This window comes from Ammodytes marinus, assembly GCF_949987685.1.
Source record: "Ammodytes marinus genome assembly, chromosome: 16".
NCBI classification, from domain to species: domain Eukaryota; kingdom Metazoa; phylum Chordata; class Actinopteri; order Uranoscopiformes; family Ammodytidae; genus Ammodytes; species Ammodytes marinus.
The window spans coordinates 17,271,998-17,292,662 of record NC_137220.1 but is presented as its reverse complement, the minus strand read 5'-3'; the positions used below and the strand labels follow the sequence as shown (position 1 = coordinate 17,292,662).

At 42.3% G+C, this 20,665-nt stretch overlaps 2 protein-coding genes across 2 annotated transcripts in view; both read right to left on the bottom strand.

The window, feature by feature from the left end:
• llgl1 (LLGL scribble cell polarity complex component 1) overlaps window positions 1-12,229 on the bottom strand; it is a 36,039-nt gene extending 23,810 nt beyond the window's left edge. Inside the window, exons 1-2 of the mRNA XM_080044203.1 lie at window positions 11,920-12,229; window positions 9,069-9,166 (exon numbers count right to left, since the gene is read on the bottom strand). Of these exons, the coding sequence (XP_079900329.1) occupies window positions 9,069-9,166; window positions 11,920-12,000 (179 nt within the window). The 5' untranslated portion in view covers window positions 12,001-12,229. The remainder of the gene's footprint in view (window positions 1-9,068; window positions 9,167-11,919) is intronic.
• A 1,518-nt stretch (window positions 12,230-13,747) lies between these two features.
• The window catches only part of LOC307263285 (unconventional myosin-XV-like), a gene marked incomplete at its 3' end in the record, with an annotated part of 86,239 nt that continues 79,321 nt past the window's right edge, over window positions 13,748-20,665 (bottom strand). The window contains exons 48-64 of the mRNA XM_080044410.1: window positions 20,199-20,273; window positions 19,553-19,755; window positions 18,968-19,083; window positions 18,769-18,832; window positions 18,578-18,650; window positions 18,346-18,419; window positions 18,102-18,184; window positions 17,883-18,013; window positions 17,702-17,796; window positions 16,530-16,607; window positions 16,157-16,253; window positions 15,913-16,073; window positions 15,086-15,219; window positions 14,784-14,917; window positions 14,439-14,572; window positions 14,062-14,202; window positions 13,748-13,849 (exon numbers count right to left, since the gene is read on the bottom strand). Coding sequence (XP_079900536.1) covers window positions 13,748-13,849; window positions 14,062-14,202; window positions 14,439-14,572; window positions 14,784-14,917; window positions 15,086-15,219; window positions 15,913-16,073; window positions 16,157-16,253; window positions 16,530-16,607; window positions 17,702-17,796; window positions 17,883-18,013; window positions 18,102-18,184; window positions 18,346-18,419; window positions 18,578-18,650; window positions 18,769-18,832; window positions 18,968-19,083; window positions 19,553-19,755; window positions 20,199-20,273 — 1,895 coding nt within the window. The remainder of the gene's footprint in view (window positions 13,850-14,061; window positions 14,203-14,438; window positions 14,573-14,783; window positions 14,918-15,085; window positions 15,220-15,912; window positions 16,074-16,156; window positions 16,254-16,529; window positions 16,608-17,701; window positions 17,797-17,882; window positions 18,014-18,101; window positions 18,185-18,345; window positions 18,420-18,577; window positions 18,651-18,768; window positions 18,833-18,967; window positions 19,084-19,552; window positions 19,756-20,198; window positions 20,274-20,665) is intronic.

Genomic DNA, 20,665 nt, shown 5'->3' with positions numbered 1-20,665 from the left:
TATAGGAGGGGAGAAATTAGAACACTATAACAAAGCTCATAGCAATTACCAACACAAGATGACGCAGATCTCACAACCACCGCTCTGAGAGTGTGTGTGCGTGTGTAATCAACAGCAATCTTTACAGAGTCCTCCCTTTGTTAGTGCAGTAAATGAAGCTGAGCTAATAAAATAAAAGGCTACACTTAAGACTAGTGACGCAACAAGGCTAAATTGGTCTAAACTGCAAAATAGCAAACACACTGTAGCAGCTACACACACACACACACACACACACACACACACTTGTGAGCTATACCGCCACACTGTAGCACACTGCTTACATAAGCCTGTAGGAATTTGGATTAAAAATGCAGAAAAATAGGAGGAAATGTGTGTCTGAGTTCTCTTGTATATATTTGGCTGTGTAGAGAGCTGCGTCTCTGTGTGTTCATCCCACTCTTAGATATAATTATCTAATTCTATCTTTGGTGAGAAGAAGATCAATATTTGAACTAGACACATTTTATTTAGTTTTCTTTTCATTCTTATTCATATCTCTGCTGCACTTGTGCATGTCCTTTCTTTCCCAGTCCCAGCATGCCCGGGGAAGAATCGTATATACAATCCACTTATCTTCACCTCCGCCTTTCTGTCCCTTTATCCCTCCACTCTCAGCCCCTGTGTGACACTCAAGGAATCAGCAAGGGATTATCCATTCACCACTTTCTTAAACCATCTCTTTTTTTGAACTGCTTTATATAAAACGAGACACATTCAGTTCTTTAGTCAAACCATCTTTCCCCATCTCTGCCCAAAACCACTCGTTATCCCCTCGGGGGGTCCGCTGCAGATTTCATACCAACATTCCTTGATCGTCTCCTTTCTCAACTACGACATCCTCTTCTTTTTCTTCTTCTTCTTCTAAGAATGAAACGTACCTGTTCCTATCTTAACTATTAACTCCCTGCTGGTCTGGCTCCCTCCCTAACCTCCTAAGCCCCCGGAGGCCCAGCGGTGTGTTTCACTAGCATTCCTTCAGTGTTGTCCCTTCCTGTCCCCGGGTTTTATTGGCCGAAATAACACATGCCTCAGACAGCTGGAGGTGGAGGTGTGAGAGGAACATTTCACTGACGAGTCACAAACCACCGGCCCAGACACACAGAGAGAGAGAGAGGGGAAGAGAGACCAAGAAAAGAGTAGAAGAGAGAGAATCACCTAATTTTGTCCTCCCTACGACGAATAGCATGACATTTTGTGGGAAAAAGATTTAGGCTTTCATTGAATATCTCTCTCTGAATATGAGGCTATAGCCAGGAGTCGCATTAAAGATGGGGAAAAGTGGGAGGCAGCTCGTCTGGCTCTCTCCACATTGTAACAAAATATGCAAGAACCACCTCTAATGCTCACTTAAATAATAATTTGTTAATTGGTACAAAAACAAAGAGCGTATATGACAAGTTGCAGCTTCACAGGTGTTTGTGTGTGCCAGACTTTTCTCATAGCGAGGCACAGTCACTTCCTGCCATGCAATGAGCCGAGACTCCAGGAAGTTGCTGCACCTGTCCAGGAAATAGTCTTAACCCCCCCGTAGCGCATCAACATGTTGTATTTACTCTTAAGTGTTTGGACCTTTAGACAGAGCCTGATTCCAGTCTTTATGATAAGCTAAGCTAAATGTTGTTAAATCAGACAGACATTCAACGAATATCCAAAAATGCCAAACTATTGCTGTGTGCAACCAAATGTTGAAAGGAGACGGGATGTGCAAAGTAAGGTTGACAAACTGAGGAGAAACAGCTCCATGCAGGAAAGATGATAAAAACCAAAGAAAGAAGGGACAAGACATCTTAAATGAAAAACAGTTGTACTGCCTGGACTACAAAAGTAGAAGTGAGAAAACGGATGGAAAAGTAAGTGAACAGAGAAAATCCCAACTCTGCAAATGTGTCAAAAAGATCAGAGACTGAAAACAGATGGACGGCAGCGGCTTATGCGTGTATCCCAGCTATGTAACAATGACCACAGCTCATTCATCGCAAATCTATACAGCATTTCCCACAAATTCAAGTTGGTTGTGCAGCTGAAAAAAAGGCATAGAAAGTGTTCAGTGCCTGGAGAAAGTTATGACCACTAATGACTATTTAAGACTGTGTCGGAGTCTTGATACTTGGCTGGTCCACTGCACCTCCAAAGGGAACCAGAGCCACGGCCGGCTCAAGTTTCACACTTTGTCATTCCAGGCAACCCAAGAATAAGAACGTGCCCGACAGCACAACAGTTGTAAAGCAGCTATGAGGAAGGAGGGACTAAAGAAGTGTGTGTGTGTGTGTGTGTGTGTGTGTGTGTGTGTGTGTGTGTGTGTGTGTGTGTGTGTGTGTAAGACAACAAAAAATTAAAACAACTAACACACACACTTCCTGGTCATGGTGATGTCAGAGGACAGCTGGTGGAGGGATTCCCGATGATGATGTCATCACCTCCTCACTAGGGACAGCTGTAGTAGAGACCCTCTTGCTGTAACCTCATAAAAAACGTGTGTGTGTGTGTGTGTGTGTGTGTGTGTCCTCTGAATTAATCTCCCTCCCCAAAGGGACCTGCTCATTAACACATTTATTATCCGCCCACTCCTATTGAGGTCCTGTAATATTGGTCAATGTGACACCCTTCCCCCCTTCCCTCTCCAAAACCCAGGCTGTTGTTTTAAACACAGATACACAAACTTCCTAGTGTGTGAGTATAAATAAAAAAAACTTCACATGATGGCACATACAGACAGTCGCATACAAGCAGTCGAAGTCTCGTACAGCACTGAAGTATAAGGGTTCACCATCTGGTTTTCTGAAAGTAATACGATTTCCTTCTTCACAGACAAAATCATTGGTAAAGGGGGAAATTGGCTTGTTAGTGGCGCTACGAAACAAAGTCAACTCTACCGCCATGCTAGTGGCTATGAAATGAGAATCACCAGTTCCCTTCCCCTAACATGTTCTGATTACACTACTGATGGCATGTGGATACAAAAAAAAGAAAGCAGAAATTAAAGATGAAAGGGAAATGCTGCAAATTTTCTAGATGCCATGCCAGGAACATCAGAAGCTTCTTCCACAACACACACACACACACACACACACACACACACACACACACACACACACACACACACACACACACACACACACACACACACACACACACACACACACACACACACACACACACACACACACACACACACACACACACACACACACACACACACACACACACACACACACACACACACACACACACACGTTAAACCAAAAGGATAAAGGCAGTCCAGTCGATGATTAATAAATAGCTGGAAACACTGACTCAAAGCCGTAAATCAACAGCCTCCTCAATCCAATTTGGAAAATGAAAATGCAAAGCAGTAATAAAAGTAACCACAGACACTCATAAAAGCAGCAAGAAAATAAACCAAGTGGCATTAGAGGATAAAAGTCTTGAAATAAATGTTTAGGATGTTCCTTAAAAAGATACGTAAAAGGGTCAGGAATAAACCTAAAAACAAAGAATACTTCAAACAACCTGTTGAATGACAGTCAGTGGTTTCAACCATTTGGTCTGTACAAAGAAGCCACTCATAAAGCAGCGTACATGTTCTGAGGGGAACGTGCAAAGATTTGCTACATTGCTCACCACAGAACCCTGAAAGTCACACAATGGAGGCCTACAGTAACTCATAATCACCGAGTCTGTCTCTTCCTCTCTCTTTCCCCCTCTCTCCCTCTTTCACACACACACTCACTCACACACACACACACACACACACACACACACACAAGTGCCATTGCCCGGTGATGCAGAGAGAGCGTTAGCAGGGATAAAGCGATTTCACGGTCTGAATACAGACAAACAGAAGGCATTGTCCTCCAAGCAGACAACAGCCAGCACACCCTCTAACACACACACACACCCACCCACAAAAACGAACGTGACAGAAAATAGGGATGGACAGGAAGGAAGAACGGCTCACTGAACCCAAGGATGAATGTGCAAGTTGACCACACACACACAGACAGAGAATTAGATCATTATCATACAGAGAAAAAGTCAGAAAAGTTTCAAACGAAAATCTAAGGAAACCTTTAGAGTCAGACCACAAACAGAAATGTTTAAACTGGCTCTGTTTCTAAACTTCTGAGGCATCATCGGCGAGCATTTTCTAGAACTTTCCACCCTTCACACCTAGCAACACACACAATCTCAAACTTCTCACACGTGTGGCAACAGGCAGCCTACAACAAGACAAACAACTCCACCCACCCACTTGATAACCAATGTCGTCTCATTTGCATCATCTCGCATTAGGCTACCATTATCTTTTAACCCGACACTCACATTACAATATACACTTAGTTTTTCTTACTCATTTTGTTTTTACAAAACTTGTTTTGTCAGTCTGGGTAAATATTTACTTTTTTCGTTCCCCAACCCTACCGTTCATCAACCTCTCTGCTGTCCAACCTTGGTGAGACCACACACAGAACCCTCCCAACAACTCTGTGTGTGTGTGTGTGTGTGTGTGTGTGTGTGTGTGTGTGTGTGTGTGTGTGTGTGTGTGTGTGTGTGTGTGTGTGTGTGTGTGTGTGACCATTGATCTGTAAGTGTGTATAGGTGTAGGGGTGAGCAGGCCCGAGACAGGGAGAGAGGGGTGTGAAGAGGTTGAGTGAGAGAGGGGGAGCAGAATCGGCTGAAGGTGTGTGTGTGTGTGTGTGTGTGTGTGTGTGTATATATATATATATATAAATAAAGGTCCCATTCTACAGGAATATCAATGAGGAACAAGTTATAGACATAGAGGTGCTGATGGAGCATGAAGGTATGAGAGGCATAAAGATAGTGAACAGTGAGACAGAGTTAGAGAGGAGGCAGTGTGTGTGTGAGTGAGTAGAGAAAGAGGGAGGAAGACATGAAGGGTACGAGGATTGTTAAAGGCTAAATCACAGTCTGTATCTCCCACCGCATCAGAAAGCTACCAGACTATCAAATACTGACATGTTGTTGTATTTTCTCTAAAGATAAGCCTACAAAGTCCAAAGCACAGCTAAGCATAGAAACACATTAATTTGAGGAATACAATCGGACACTAGAAAAAGGGGAAGGATAGGCAGGAGCTGCAGTTCAATGAAAAGGGAATTGTGAGGCCCAAACAAGAACATGGGGAATTCACAGTTTTCACCACAAACTAAAAAAGGTTGTTGACTTCTAGGATGGATAAACAGTTCAGGATTCCTTCCAATTAAGCTGAAGCAGCTGTCAAGAGGCGACTCCTCGGGCCACTATGCAAATCTATCTGCTATTCAATGTTCCACATTGTGACATTGCAAATGTCAAGTGTCAAAGTTCAGACTTTGTGACATTAGAAAGAGATTGTGTGTGTGAGTGTGTGCGTGTGTGTGACCAACAGTATGTCAGACAGACAGCTGGATCACACCCGCAAAACGCATGCACCAAAGCTCTGCTGTGTGTGTGTGTGTGTGTGTGTGTGTGTGTGTAAATATTAGCTTGTTCCTCTGGCTGCTGGATTGTCGATACTATGGCCAAATAGTCACAAAGTTTCAGTGTGACTCAGCATGTTCTGGAATGTCCAGATAAAGTCACAGCCCATGTTACATATTGACGGATACTGTCATACTGTAAATCATATTTACTGATTACTATTATATAACATCAACTGATGCATTTCTACCAGCAAACTGATGGGCAGAGCTGCAGACTTAATACCCTCCAGGCTGCAAGCATTTCTCATCCCCGGCAACTGCTCTGGTTGCCTTGGAAACCAATTCAAAAGCTTCCTTTATTAAGGCTAGACTCAGCAACAAAGCTCTTACTCACCAAATCTTCGCGTGCACACATACACACACACGCATGCAAACACACACACACACACACACACACACACACACAGAAGGGTTAACCCAGGGCAGCGCAACAAGCATTCTTCAGCAGGATACAAACTCCCCAAGATCGCACTCTCTATACCCCCACACATGATCTCGCTCCACACACACACACACACACATACATATACGCACACACTTATATCACACACATACATATACACACACAAAAGACTCAGCTCCACATTGTCCCCTCCCCTCTACTGAGCCCCAGTCTGTGGTTGAAGCAGAAACTCTCAGGGTGTAATATGACTCTGCCTTTATAAACACGCAGACTGTGAGCAAAGGAGAAATGGGAAAGAACGTGAGAAACTGGAGCGGAAGGCTGAAAGGGAGCGCATGTGAACAAGAGGAGAAATAAGGCCAGGACGGAGAACAAAAGTTTGAAACTTTTAAACAACCCATAATAACTTTTGATATTCCTGTCCTTGCTTGTACTGGAGTCAATGAGCTCTACGTCTACTCGAGCAAATCAAACCACACATCTGGCCCCATAAGATGAAAGAGCGTGTGTGTGTATGTGTTTGTGCGCGCACTACCGTACTATCAGGTATGCTGACAAGCACAACCAGGTCAAACCCAAGTCAGCGAGTTTGAGATTATCAGGGAATGTGGACCCACACACACACAAACACAGATGCACTTACTCATAAAAGAATCATTCCAGCTGAACCTGACATTCGGAACAAAAGTGGAGGTAAAGTTGGTGGACGTCTACCGCCCACTGCAGCAGAGCTTAGATAACCCAATGATTGGTTAGACACTCAACAGAAAAAAAAAACCTGCAAATATTTTGATCATAGATTAATCGTTGTAGTTCTTCCAGCAAAAACACCAAACACTCATTTTAAATGTGTTGTTGTGGCTTGTTCTATATCATTGTAAACTGAATATCTTGTCTCGCTGACGTATGACGTACTGTTGTAGAAACAGCTAAAACTTGATCCAATGCAGTTGTTCTTGTTGTGTGACGTCCTGAAGACTAATCGACCTCGACTCAAAATCATTAGTCGGGTTGCCAGAGCTAAGAAAAGTTCAACAAAAGAGGATTTCACCTCTCAACCCTGAAAACCTATTTTACAACTTCTTTCTTTTTTATTCCTTTGAATAAAAACTCAACAAGTGTGACCTTTGGACCCTTGTAGGGAACCCTTTACCCCAGGTTGGCAACCACTGATTTGAAGCAAATGAATGTGTGAAACAAGATACACATTTGTATTTCTGAAACAAGGCTCCGTGACTTCACAGAGAGTCTGGCAGCAACTGGCACCTTGTTAAAAAGCAGGAGGATCAGGATGAGCTTTGCAGTATCAGCCATGTTGTTACAGTTTGTACAACAGTGTAGTGGAGTCAGTTTTTCTCCCCCTCCATCTCTTTTACACTCCCCCTTGTCTTTTCTTCTGCTGTTTATCTCCATCCCTTCCCCTCCCCTCCATCCATCTCCCTGTGGGCTGCTAGTGCCTGGTACCACCAGTCTCTCTCTCACTCTCTCTGAAAGCTGCATCTCAAAGAGTTGATTCTCCAGTCTAGTGCATCCGCGCGTAACACGCAAGCACAGCCACTGATACATGTGCCTGTACTGATTAAATAACCATAAACGGTTGCTATGATAACACATTTGGATTCAAACACTGGCATGTTTGTGTTCATAAATCCTGTTACATGCTCTCCGCTGCAGCTCCTACACACAGGAATGAGACTGGCGAGACCAACATGAAACATGTGAGGCAAAACAAGCATACCTTAACATACGCCTTAACACTGTCCAAGCTCTGCATTTTCTAAGAACGGTGGTGCTAGAGTGACCAGTAAAGACAAGTGAAACAAAACTATAGAGTGATAAGCGATATCGATGACATGTCACAGAGCAAGAGCTACAGGAGTTTGACAAAATTGACACAACTTGTGGTTTCGCTGCAATGCATCCGTCGAGTCAAACCAACAACATTTCTAGCACAGCTTTAACTGAGTGCTTGTGTCACTTAAACAGAGACAGTTTTGCACACTGTCTCACAGCTGGGGTTGGGGGTGAGATTCCCACTGACCACAAACTCAAAAATGCACTTCATGGTATTGTGAACCTCAGAGAATAAAAGCATCTGCCAAATAGGGTACAGCATGTTGTTGTTTGGTTATTCAGTCTTGGTCTCATTTTGGTATCTCCGGCCTACAGTCCTACCGCCAATGATGACATTTAGCTCACTCAAGTTAATAGCAGTGATCTAGTGCAGATGATGACGCAGGAGGTGGTAAACAAAACGCCTTCTCTGACCACATTATCTAAACCACGTGAGCAGAAATTGCATAGAGAAAATGCTTTGCTCACACTACTTTAGTATTTACGTCTTAAGTCAGACTGAGGTAATCAGTGTTTACAAAGGACAGTTTGGGTGATCATGCAGCTTCCAGTGCTAAACTCCTCCCTAGAAATGAGGCAAGATATCATCCAGTTAGTCTGCGGGGAAGAAATCGTTCCTAGAACACTAAATAATAGCCACAGCTTTCAAAATAAAACCCAGATTGTAAAAAAAATAACTCAACTTTCCTCGTTACATTTTTAGTTCAGAAGTGAAATCAGTGGTGTTCAGTTGCAGACGGTGCACCTTCCCACAGAGACAGACAGCACACGCAGCAGCAATGCACTGCTCTGCTGAGCCGTCCTTACATAAACAGACACTGCTGCAGATACATCTGATCAGTATTTCCTCAACATGCACACAGCACCGTGGGAGCAGGAAAACCACACAGCACTGTCTGTGAGGCATAGCAGTAAGGCTTAAAGTTGAAGCTCAATGGGCTTTTAAAATAAAAACACAATATAGTACAGACCCTTTGGGGCTTCTTTGAGATGACAGTAGTTTGAAGAATCAGTACAACTGGCACAGGAAAAAACACTATCTGAAACTAAAGAGCATGGCAGACTTTCATGAGTGGAACTACAACCTTTAGTTGAAGGACGCATGTAAAAGTTTACCAACAAAAAACGGAGGAGAAAGCAGTGTCTTTACTACCGAACTGCTTAGAGATTCTGGACTCCCGAGTTGATGCTTGAACTGCAGTATTCTTACCTTTTAATTCTATGGTGTATCAGACAGTGTATTGAATTTGTGCGCTGAATTTTTTTTTTTGTTGAAAGGATACACTTTGATGGCTCCAGACTTTGTCCCGATGGCCATGAGTTGCAGCTTGGGGTCAAAGGCCAAAGCACTAGGCTGATGAGGGAATCCATGCTCCACAGTCTGAGAGGAGAGACACAGTAGGGAGAGAGAGAGAGATTAATAACAGGCGACACCAGAAAAGGGAATAATTAAAGTCTTCCTCAAACGCCCGGCTCTGTCCGTGTGAGTGTGTGTGTGTGTGTGTGTGTGTGTGTGTGTGTGTGTGTGTGTGCGCCAGTCAGACTGTATAGCCAGTGAGGCGTCGAAACAGGGACGACTCCCTTAATAAAAGTTCTTAAACAGCACTGACTGCAGCAGCATTGCTTTATTACAACGCTCTGTAGACTTTGTTAAACGGGATTAACATAAATTCACAGCTTTTCTGTCTGCCCACGTCGGGAGAGGGTGGAGACAGCTGGAAAAGCATTTAAAACTACAAAAAAAGAGAGAAGTTTGTTGTAGGAACACACCTTAAAAGACTTTAAAAAGGGGTCGATACAGCAGAGTCCCAATGAGACCACAGACCACTCTGATCGACAAATTTGGAAATGAGTTATTTGGTTTGGAGGTAAAACATTAACTCTTTGTTTCTTTTAAGTACACACACACACACACACACACACACAACACACACACATCAAAGTAACACTCCTGTTGAGAGACCACCTCTGTGATAGTTGTGGCAGCTGGTGCCAAACCTTTAAAAAAAAGTGTGTGTCGTCTAAGTGCAACAAACATGTCGTGGACTTCAGACGCGACACATCCACCCTGGATATACACACACGTTTGTTTGTTTGTTTAAACAGGAAAAATATACTAGTGTCCAAAAACCTACACACAAAAATGGATTTTCGCTTATGAGTCGATTAAAAAGGAAAATGTATCTGCCATTATTTTAATAATCAATTTCAGTCTTTTTTCTTCCCAAGCAAAAATGCCACAAATATTTATCGTTCCAGCTTTTCAAGTATGAGAATTTGACGTTCTTTTGTGTCATATTGAGATGGTGTAAAATGTCTTGGGGGTTTGGACTATTTGTCAGACTGAAAAGCTGAATCTGAATGTTTCACATTGGGCACTGGGAGGTTCTGATGGACTTTTTTCACCTTTATTTGACATTAAAGATCAAACTATTAGATAAGTAGAGAAAATGATTGTCTGATGAATTGGTACTGAAAGTTGCTTAAGTCACTATTTTCAGCCATACTTTCATGTCTACGGGTTTGCACTCATACAGAGAAGAAGAGCCCATCTTATTTTCTTGCATATTGACCTGAAGCACACTTCTCATTTGATGAAAAACATACCAAGCAAGAAAATGTATCCGGGCCGCAGACAATTAATCATTCAATAATGAAAGTCTTGGCTTAAACTGGAATCTCAAACTGTAAACAGCTGAAATCAGGGCTGAAATGTTTAAAAATCTTTGGAGCAAGTTGTGTGGAAGGCCGCTGTGTGTTCGACTAAAACCAACACAACACTAGGAAAGATTTCAACAAGTTTGTCCTCAGGAGACATCTCACTTGTGTTCAGAGGACTGGGGTCACAAGTGTTATGCCAAAGTGTTGAAACTTGATATACCTCAAAGGTTATGCTGCTAGCCAGGGCAAGAGAGACCCTGGCCTGTAAGCCATTAAAAGCTGATCAATATCTTTCACCATCGGAGTAAAGATGCCCGAGAAAGTAGTTCCAAGTACATGAAATCTATCACATTTACATTACAATTTGACATTGGGCAAAATTATGCAACAGTACTTTTTCTTTCCCATGCTCAACAACAATGGCAGCCGCATCTACAAAAAATCTTGGGGTCATCCAGTGTGCAAGATACATTGTGGCTTTTAGCGTTTTGGAAAACTTTGGACAGCCTCGCTCTCTATGACACTCTGTTCCACTTTTTTTGAGTGATGACACAGCCTGCAGACATTCAGACAGACGGATAGGTGGACTAACAGCCTGAGTTCAAGGCCACAGCAGGTCTCAGCTGGTTATTCTCTCTGCACATATAGAAATGTAGTAGACCCCTGCCGATGGCCCAAAGGGGAAGCTTCAAACCGGTATAGCAACAGCGGTCAAAGAGACAGCTCGATTAAAAAAAGAAAAGAAAAATGGATGTGCTGAAGGAGAGATAAGGCTGAGAATGAGCTTTACTCTGACATGAAATTGTGTGTATCCGTGTGATGCCACAGCTGGGCAAGAAACCTGACACCTGGGGTTTCACACTCAAAACCCTGAAACAAGAAATCACTACAAAGGCTACAGGAAAAGCACCTTTTTTTCTTCTTCTGCAGAAGGGCTTGTGGTAGCTGTCAACACACTGACAGCCATCTTGATCGATCTCTGAATTAAATAATGGCTCACACAAACACACACACCAAACCTCGAACGTATAATCTTGTTAGCGTGACGCCTGGAAAACTCCATCACTGACACTATCAGCTGCTGCTCTTAGTCAATTACAGCCATGTTTGTTGGGGGGTCTGCAGCGAGGTGCAAGTTGTTTCTCCTGCTGTTCACTTTGCACGCGCGGGTCCTCGTTTTGGGACTAGTGGGAGCCAATTAACACCACCGTGAAAACAACAGACGCGCGCGCGCAAACACACATCAACAAAGCAACCCTGCAGTAAGTGCAGCTTCCATCATTTGCAACTTGTTTGTGTCTCGAGCTGGAAACAAGACTAAATCAGCGACAGAGTGGAGGAAGGGGGTTGGAAACCCCGCAGAAAGCTCGAATTTAAATGCGGTCCAATTTGAGAGAGATAGTTTGGGGGAGCAGCCCAGAGAAGAGGAGGACCCCTCTTTCTGTCTCGCTCTCCTCCGTCCCGTTACTTTACCTTGTTGAAGGCGAAAAGCTCCTGCTTTATCTTCTCCCTCTGCGGGTCCGTGCCCTGCCGACGAAACCTAAACTTCATCATTTTGAAGCCTGGCAGAGGGGAGAGGGGGGACGGAGATAACAACCCGGGGTTTCTTGAAGAGGCGGTGCGGCGTAGTCGGACGATGCTAACAAGCTAGCTAAAACAACTAGCCCATGCAGGCTGACTGAAAGCGGGGCTGCGACGCTGCTGCTGCTGCGGCGGCGGCGGAGGCTCTCCTCCCTCCTCTATTCTGCCTCCTGGTGCTGTTTAGGTCGCGGTGGGTTTGACCACACTTCCCCCTCCTCTTCCCCGGTTCACACGGACCCCGTTGTTGTTGGCCAATGGGGGTGAAGAAATCTGCGAGCAATTTTACTCGGTGCCGCCCACACAGTCGAAGCGCTCGCGGAGGAGAGGGGAGATGCTTGCTTTGTGGCACAGGACGCACCGGGTGCACGTTTACATATGAGTCCTACGATACAAGGCGATAAACGGCGAGTCCGTCACAGAAAATTACGCTACTACACGACAGTAAATTAGAGTTCCTATAATAAAAAGCTTTTTTTTAACTTTAGATATGTTGGTATGGTTCGAAGTACATGGGAAATCGTTTGATTGAATGTTATTAATAAAATACAGTATGTATTTGTATTTTTGTAATGCGCACATGTAGGCTATTTCTCTTGTATTATCTTCATTTATGTATTTCATTTTTGTGTTTTTTAGCTTGTTGTTCGTGTTGTAAAACATATACAAATTCACACCACACAATGATTATGCTACAAACTTTTATGTACAACATTATTCACGTGCAAAGTTATGTTCAACAGCTGTTTACAAAATATACATTGTACAAATAATATTTCTCACTAGTGCAAAGTGTGCTGGGATGTGGCTAATACATGTGCCTAATGTGCTCCTCCAAGTGCGTTTCCTCTATTGTGTGTGGGAAGAATTAAGATAAAATGATTTTAATGTGTAGCCTTTTCCTCTCGCTGCCATCTCTTCCTCCATTTAAATAGTAATCATAATTGGATTTATAGGCACAAGTCTAATGAAAAAATATTCATTTAATCAAACCACAAGGAACTCTTGGGGAAGCTTCACTCATTTCACTTTCTTTGCACACACTTTGCCAACAACAACAGCAGGGGTTCCACCACATTTTAAAATCAAGGCTAATAAGATCATACAATTCTCTTGATGTCAGAAAGTTAAAGGAACTAAAAGATTCATTATACATTTCAGGATCTGCCCTTTAAAGCTGCCATGGCAGACAGGATCTTAAAATAGTTTTGGCTAAAATGTCAAACTGTGCAAGGTGCAGGTCTGTACTGATATACTGAGTGTCAATGTCAAAATAAGTGAATTAATCATATGTGTTTCCCTCCTTGTACATTTTGAGGGAATATCAAAAATATTTTTAAAGCCAAAATGCCCAACAATTTACTTGTTCAAGCCTCTCAGATATGAATATTTGATGTTTTTTTTAAAATTACTCTTTGACAGTAAACTCAATAGATTTGAGTTGAGGACAAAGCAAGCCTTTTGAACATGACAACATTGTCTGTGGGAAATTTGTGAATTTTGATGTTTGGACCAAACAATATATCACAAAGTTAATATTTACCTTCAACCCCAGAACTGATTGTCATCAACATCCCCATCAAACATTCATCACATTACAGAAACATTACTGTCCTTCACGTATGAAAATATAATTTTTTTAAACAGAGGTAGATACAGTTCTTTAATGAGGCATAATTATAATGTGTGACTTCTCTGTGTGTGCATGTTGTGAATGTTTGTGCTATAGCAGGGTGATTTCGCTCGGTGGCAGAGTGAGTCTCTTTTCTCTGACTGACAACATGTTCTCCATGTGAATTGCAATGACTCGGCACAGCTCCAGGCCCTGCAAAACATACACACACACACACACACACACACACACACACACACACACACACACACACACACACACACACACAGAAGCATCAGATGAGTAAAAAAATCCCATACACAGGTACATACTGTAACCTCTTTTATCAACCCTCTCTCTCACACTCACACACACACACACATATACACACACACATAGACACACACACATACACACACACAAACCTGCTCCAGCTGCAGCTGTATGATGCGCTGGTTGAGCAGGTCTCCTATCATGATCTCCACATATGGATAGCTGGAGCCTGAAGTTGGTCTCTGGGTGCGAGTCGACTGGACCTCTTTCAGAGGGAAACGCACCATGGCCTCCTGAGCAAACACAAAACCAAAGATGGGACTGAAAACACAAGATATAAAATCTAGAGAAATGTATCTAATTAAATTGTAATATGCAGATAAATAAGAACAGCAGAGGGAGCCAAATGCTTCGTTTTAAAATAATGTAATCATTTGCATTAATGGATTCAAGATTCAATATGAAATTAGTAGAATTCCTGCTTTGTATTCATACTGTTAAACACATCCAGCTGTATTATTGTACATACATGAGTATCCTTGTTGAGAAAGTGCAGTCCATTCAGATTTACAGCCAGGATGCAAGGTGCTTGGATGGAGGCGGAGCTACAGGACTGGATGTAGAAGAAGGAGGAGCCAAACATGGGGAAGGCACTGACCAGACCTGGGGCAAAAAAAATATGAATTTTAATATGACAGCACATTAAAAACAAAGGGTATAATTTCAAGAAAAGTAGCTACACGACAACGCAATGTGGTTCGGCAACAACAATAATTTTTTCTTTACTTTCCCTAAGAAGATGATGATAATATATACTGTGTATCGGTCACTTCTAGAAATGCACACGCACACTCACACACCGCTGTGTTCTTACCAAGGAACTGTGCACGGGCCTGGTGTGGGTTTAAGGGCTGGACATGCTGCATGTGTTGGGTTGTCATATTCAACCATGGCTGTGAACCCTGTTTGCCATAGAACTGTGGGGGGACACACTCCTGCACATCACGCCTGAAAACACACACACACACAAAAGTCCGATATAACACATGTGCACACATCTGACTTTGTAAGAAGTCAATGTGCACATGTGTTTGCAAGTGTGGGCTAGTTCATGATACTGTTAGGATAAAAGTGACAAAAGGTTCAGAGTGAATGCGTATGCCTCTGTATATTTACATGGTGGGCAGGTAGATGGTGTCCTTGGCACGGTGCTGCAGGGCAGCCAGTCTGGCGATCTGTTGTAGATGCTGATCACTGGCCTTCCCCTGAGGAACCACACTCAGCAAGGCCTTCAGGTAGTCTGGCAGCACCTTGAACAAGGGTGCAAATAATAAGATTTTGTTAGGGCTTTATTTACTGTACCTTATGGCTCACTTTGTGACGGAAACATTTAAAAGCTTAGCAAATTATGCTTGAGGTGATTGTGCTGTCACAATAGTGGCAAAGCTTAAAGGCCTACTTCACCGGTTGGAATATTGAACTCGGAGATCCTATGAAGTATAAATGTGCAAAAGAAATTGAAATCGGATCATCCTAGCCTGAGAAAAGGCAGAAAGAGTGTTTTATGGTCTCACTGTCTAACCCTACATTTCTCTTTCTGTGATGTCACATTTTGTGCAAACAATTAAAAGAAGATAGAAAGAAAATGATAATTAAAGAAGATACATTTTTTTTTTAAATAAATTAAGAGAAGAAAAAAAAGAAGATACATTTTTATTTGAATGCAGCTAGGTGGTTAACTTCAGTGGTTCCCAACCTCAGGCTCAAGGCCCCTCCAAAGAGTCAGAAAGGTAAATCTGAACGACCGTAAGATGATTAATGAGAGGAGAAGGACGATGCCTTATGAGGAGAAAATGGTACAGCAATTCTGCAATGAGGTCCACAGAGGTAATGTCCACTGTGTCACAGGAAGCCACACAGGAAGAGCCAAGATTTCAGACTGAATTTGCTAAAGTAGAAAAAGGGACGTCAGTTGTCCTTCATTTCATAAACTAGCTATCTACCTGATTATAGTGCATGGTGACGTAGAGCTCGTTATCAAGTTTAAGAGCCAGACTCCATATGACTCTTCTAAACCACAGGCTGTAGCTGGCGTCCACCGGCTCAGCCTCCGTGGCAATGTCCAGGATGTACTCGCGCTTGTTCAGGGGACGCACGTTCTGACCTATACGCAGAAAAACACTTGTAGTTATTATCTGTTGATCCGAAGTGCATTTCTACAGTATACTATGTGTTGAGCGTTGATACCTTTGTGTGTGACTAAAAAGACGGCGTATTCATCCAAAGCCTCTACCCTCTGCAGTCCCATCTCATAGCAAAGCTCCTCGATGACATCAAGAGCCACCTGAAATAGAAGTAAGCCCATTCACAACAAGCAATGTTGCCATCATGTTGAGCTACGAATGAAGCACCTGTTTTGTTGTTATGTTTAAAAGCTACAGTAAGTGCTACTTCAGCCACGTATTTCTACAATTGTTTGGTGCTTTTTTATGCCATCAGAGCCCAATCTCTTACATGTATAGAAGTACATGTAAGACACACACACACACGCGTTGTAACTGTCATCTTTATTGTAGATGATGCAAAAAAGTGTTTGGAAAACACACTGAGCACCACTCACCGAGCACGTCTTGATTTTCAAGTGCCGTTCGATCCCACCTGGCAGCAGGAACAGCTGTCTCTTGGAGCTCCGCCCCGCCTGCACACAAACATCCAATCAGAGGGACGCGTCATATGAGTTAACACCAGCACTGATGGTGCAGCTGTTACTGAGAGCAGCTGCTAAACAAAACTCCCACTTAAACATGTCAAGTGCCTTAAATAGAAAATACTACTAAAGTTGAATAAGTGCAACATATTTAATCAAGCGTATAAAGCCTGCAACTTAACCTATGCTAAACATTCATGGCCAATGAAAAATACATTAGAGATTTGATACACCAACATGGTTTTATAATGACTATTTACGAAAGAATAATAAAACTGAAAGTTAAAAAAATTAACAGTAAGCTGCAATAAAAGAAATCTTGAGAAACAGTCAAACATGTCAATAAAAGCTGGTACATTAAAAAATGCAAAGATCTCATTACAATATCATTTTGTGAATGTAGTAATAACATAACATTGGCAGTGGCATGTTTGATGTATTCCATCATACAGCAATTACAATATTAATAGCTTTTGTCTTGTTATGTCATTTTTGCATATTTTGACAAAACAAGTTCAAAGAAATTAAAACGTGTGACACGGTACAAAGATTTAAAAAAATACTGAAAAAGAAGATGCTTAACAAATATAAAAGTGAGGCATGAATGGCACTGTGAATATGTATTGTGGATGTATTTTGTCTTGTGTCATAACTTTACATGAAATATGTTTAACATATACAGGAATTAATTATAGCAATAATATTTACAATAACTATCAAACAAATTATTAAAACAAATATATATATATATATATATATATATATATATATATATATATATATATATATAATAATTAAATAAGATCCTGAGGGACCAACGAAAAATGAATAAATAAACATAATGTAAAAAGGTAGGCGCAATAAGCTAAGGCTTCAGCCTACACCTTTTCGATCAATACTATTTATAAGAAATTAATATATAAATTACGATGACAACTTTGTGTTATTTTGTGTGTTTTTTATTATTTTATTTTTTTAACTTATGTAAGTAATGTTGTGAATATGTTTTGATCGAAATAAACTGAAATCAATCAAAAAAAAGCCACATACAGCCATATAAGAAGATGGCTAAATTAGAGACTGACCAGCATCGCTTTGAGTTCCATACTGTTAGGGTGCTGCGCACGTCCGCCATATTGAAAAGTCCTCCTAAGATTCTGCTCGCATGCCTTGGCAATACCTGTCAATTAAGAGAGGGAGCAGCCGATCAATACTTTGACCAAAAACTGGTAGCGAAGGATTGAAGAATGCAATGTGATTGTCTACCTTGGTACTGCATCCCGGGGCTGGTGCAGGCGTCCTGCAGAAACTTCCACAGAAATGGCTTCATAACGTCGGAGCAGCGATGGAAAGCCGTCAGGATGTACAAAAGCCTCCATCCTCTCTGACAACTGTCCCTGCACACAATATACACACAACAGCAAATTGAAGCCTCTCCATGGCCGCGCCGAAGTCCTCAGTCAGCACCTGATATGAAACACTTACGGTTTGGAGCTGGTGTTGGCAGTAACTTGCTTCATCACCTGGCAGTAGGCTTCATCCTTTATTAGGCCATGGTCTCCACTTAACTAGATTTATGAGCACATTTAAATATAGTATGCAAAAATACACACAAATACAGGAATTTGTTTCGGGCTATTTGACATTTAACCTCAATACATAATGTGTATGCCAGTATCTCTTAAACATCTTAATGCCGAAAATCAAATGTGTTGTAATGTGTGTGCACCTTCAGTATAGTGGTGACCAGGTCCTGTTCAGTCTGACCTTTCAGTGGGAAGTCTCCCATGAACTTCATTATGGCTGTACAGAAACAGACAACGTGAAATACCATGAAAACATCTTAGTTTATGAATTGGAGCAAGCATTTATCTCTGAATCAGCAAACTGCACATGTTGAATCATAATATCTTTAGCCATTGACACCTTCTTCAGCCCTCCTTTCCTTACTCTCCTCTCACCTATGAATATATCTGCAGCCACCCTGTTCATACCGCTGTCGGAGAAGTCTATCAGAGAGTCCTGGATCGGAGACTGGAGAGGCAAACGCGGAACAAATAAGAAATAGATTTGTGCAGCAGTTAACACACAGTTTTGTCGGGTAAAGACATTTTGAATGACAATGCTTTTGAGGGAAACTCAACTGCTTTACCTTGGAGAATTTGATCATGTCGACAGGTTCTCTGCCCTCCTTCCCCTTTTTGGCTTTCTGATCACTGTGGTAGAAAATACAGGCAGCAGTTGTGAACAGTAAGTGACAGATTCTGACTATCATCTATACTCTTGACTAACCAGGAAACATTTTTAATAAACTTTGCATTATTTCGGGTGTATGTGTGTGTGTGTCTGACCCTCTGCTCCTCTGTGCCTCTCTGAAGTACTTCTTGGCGAACTCGGCCATGTGGTACTGGCCGCTGTGCAGAGGTAGATCATCCAGCTCACTGTCCCCATACATGTCGTTTACTACCTAATGCGCGTGCACACACACACACACACACACACACACACACACACACACACACACACACACACACACACACACACACACACACACACACACACACACACACACACAACACACACACACACACACACACACACACACACACACACACACACACACACACACACACACACAGTAAAAAGGTCAGCCACACTGCCACTTAGAGGAACACCAAGGTTGCAATTATCTACAGAATATTTCCATTTCCAAAAACCATGAAGTTCAAACATACGCTGTATAAACACTAGCTGATACTATAATATAAGGGTATTTATTCTTGCTCTGTGTGTGCTATTCAGACTCATTCAGACTTATATATTTTTTTCTTGATGTAGCGTGAAGGCTGAACATATCAAGTTTTCTTCCTGGACAGTATTTTTTTTTTCAATGGTGAAACTGCTGAATTCTGTGTAAACAACTTCCTTATCAGCACCTCGGTGGAGAGTTCTAGCTCGTGCGCAGCTACTGCTGACCCCATCGCCACGGCGATAGCGGCAGACGCGGCCACTCGTCCCTGTCTGTCCCGAGGCTCCACCCGCTCAGCAGGGAGAACCAGGAAGTCTGGGGCAGCCACCGGACGCACATACTCGCTGGGAAACACTCCAGATTTTCCGTAAACAGCTCCGAACCGCCAGCCTGCACACAGACACACACAGACAGACAGACAGACACACAGACACACACACACACACACACACACACACACACACACACACACACAAATTATGTACAGTAACTGCAAGGTTCAAAGAAATGCAAGAGTAGAAACATGTGAAGTGTTACAAACAAAATCCAAAACTCTCACATGCAAAACACAAGACAAGGTGTTTTCTTTAAATGTCTAGATGTGTCCAACCAACAGGACAAAAATATTATGTTTATGAGAAAATAGAACACAGAAATAAAGGTTGCACCAAGAAATAATAAAGCAAACCAAGCGGCAAAAAGCAAACACACACACACACACACACACACACACACACACACACACACACACACACACACACACACACACACACACACACACACACACACACACACAGTGTCACACAGAGCAGATCCCACCAGGCTAAACCCACCAAACTCAGGAGTGTCTCTCTTCAGATCCTCCAGAAGCATGACTTTCTTCCTCACTATGCAGCCGTAATATTTGCCTGAACGCACACACACACACACACACACACACACATACATGAATACGGTTTACGAGACCGATTTTTTTTTTCAGACGTGGTGGTGGTTTACGGAACCACACCTAACTAAGCATCCGGGGAGCATCTGGGGAACATAAAAAATATATCAAAAATTTTCATTTGACCTGCAGAACACTAATCTGACTTCAAAATAATCATTTCTCCTTTAGAAAAATATGTGACTTTTCACAGGCTTACGGGGACAGACTCAGTGGTGGTTTGTGAGACCAACATGGTTTATGAGACCGGTTTACATGTAACACACACACACAAACCTGGTCATGGTTTGTGAGACCAATATGGTTTAAGAGACCGGTTTACATGTAACACACACACAAACCTGGTCATGGTTT